This window comes from Acanthisitta chloris, unplaced genomic scaffold (assembly GCF_000695815.1).
Source record: "Acanthisitta chloris isolate BGI_N310 unplaced genomic scaffold, ASM69581v1 scaffold41789, whole genome shotgun sequence".
Classification (NCBI taxonomy): domain Eukaryota; kingdom Metazoa; phylum Chordata; class Aves; order Passeriformes; family Acanthisittidae; genus Acanthisitta; species Acanthisitta chloris.
In genome coordinates this window covers 433-2322 of record NW_008690449.1, presented here as the reverse complement: position 1 = coordinate 2322, position 1890 = coordinate 433, and the positions used below count along the sequence as shown (strand labels likewise).

Sequence of the window (1890 nt, the reverse complement as noted above, 5' to 3'; positions counted from 1 at the left end):
CCTTTAGGAGCCAACGGGACTGTTGAAGAGAAGGGGAACAAAGGAGATAAAGGAGAAAGAGGACGACCTGGGAAACTGGGACCAAAAGGAGTTATAGGGTCTGTGGGTTACAAAGGTCAGAAGGGAGAGCTGGGACTGCAGGGACAAAAGGGGTTAAAAGGAGACATTGGACCAATAGGTCCAAAAGGGACAAAGGGTGAAATTGGCCATCCTGGAAGAGTTGGTTTTCCAGGGCCAATTGGCCCAACTGGTAATCCAGGTCCTAAAGGTAATCCTGGAGGTCTGGGGCCACAGGGTAATCCAGGAGTTCAGGGGGAAAGAGGCTTGAAAGGAGACAGAGGAGATAAGGGTGATGTAGGTGCCCCAGGAGTCCTGCCAAGGAGTGCTTTCAGTGTTGGCCTTACAGCCAGCACCAAATTTCCCCCTCCGAATCGCCCGATCAAGTTTGACAAGGTGCTGTACAATAGTCTGAAGGACTACAACCCACTTACTGGCAAATTCACCTGCAAATACTCTGGTGTTTACTATTTCACCTACCACATCACTGTCTACTCAAGGAACGTCCGAGTAGCTCTAGTTAAGAATGGCATCAAGATGCTGCACACAGTGGACAGGTACCAGAGTGGGGAGGACCAGGCCTCGGGAGCTGCCATCCTTGAGCTGCAGGGAGGAGATGAGGTGTGGCTGCAGGCTCACCAAGGAGAGACTTTCAATGGGCTGTTTGCAGATGCTGATGATGACACCACCTTCTCTGGGTTCCTCCTGTTCAGCACCTCTGACCCACTGGAGCTGCTGCCCATCACATAACTCCACATTATCCATGAATGCTGTATGTCTGTGTCCCTCAGCCCTTCCTAATAAAGTTGTTATCTGCTGGACAAATTCTACTGGATTCAACAGAAAACAGATACTTGGTCTCAGGAACAGCTTCTGAACAAGAGATGACAGTTTTCAAGAATCTGCAGGGCTGGGCTTAATACGTGAGTGGTTTGGTGACCTACTGTAGGCATGCACAGGGGTGCATACAACAGTTCTGAGGACAAATGTTTCAAAAGTGGGACAAAATAAAAGATTAAAGTTCTGGAATTATGACGTGTGTCTCTGCCATCTTGTATAAACATAAAGTTCTGGAATTATGACGTGTGTCTCGGCCATCTTGTATAAATACAAAGACCCAGTTACCTCCAAGCCAGTTTATATCTTCCAAGGTGGCATGTGTAGATGGACTTGAAACTTGGTTAGTTCGCATCCAACCAATTCAAAATAATTTTTAAACTTGGAATTAGTGCAGTTTGATACGTCCACAGGGGCTGCTCGCTCTGTGGCAGAAATGAGTTTCGTTGTAGCTGAGCGGATTTTACAGCTTTTAAATATGGTTCTTTGCTATTCACATAGCTAAAAGTCTGAAATGGAATAACAGGAGGAAGTGCCATTGATGCCGAGAAAAGGCTGGAAAAGAACTACTCACAGACTTGTATCTCTGAGTAGCAGGTATTTGTTTATTCAGTGCTGGGCACAAGGGGGATCGCTCCACCAAACTTGTGCTACCAGGGACAAAAACTTCACAGTTTTTATACATTAAATGTTCATACATATTCATTCTTTCCAGGAATGGGTGGTTATTATTATAATTAGTTCTTGAAAGTCATTATCATATACTCCTCCTCTGTCTCCTCCCTGTTGGCATCAGTCCCATGGTCCTGGTGGTCGTTCGGTGGTCGTTGAAGATGAAGCTCCTCCTCTTCCTCAGTACCCTTTGGACACCCTTATTATGCAACTGTTTACCCCTTTGTAGAGTTTTGCATTCCTTGCTGACCTTGCCTCTATCTTGAACATTTTGTTTCTTTATTCCACACCCCACATGGTCTTAGTTTTCCTTCCACTGCCAAG

At 45.9% G+C, this 1890-nt stretch overlaps 1 protein-coding gene across 1 annotated transcript; it reads left to right on the top strand.

Moving 5' to 3' along the window:
- Positions 1–6: 6 nt before the first annotated feature.
- Positions 7–807, top strand: LOC103808995 (complement C1q and tumor necrosis factor-related protein 9-like; the record flags this gene model as incomplete). Its single annotated transcript, XM_009081808.1, has 1 exon — positions 7–807. A coding segment is annotated over one exon (801 nt), but the record flags the coding sequence as incomplete, so codon positions are not given.
- Between the last annotated feature and the right edge of the window lie 1083 nt (positions 808–1890).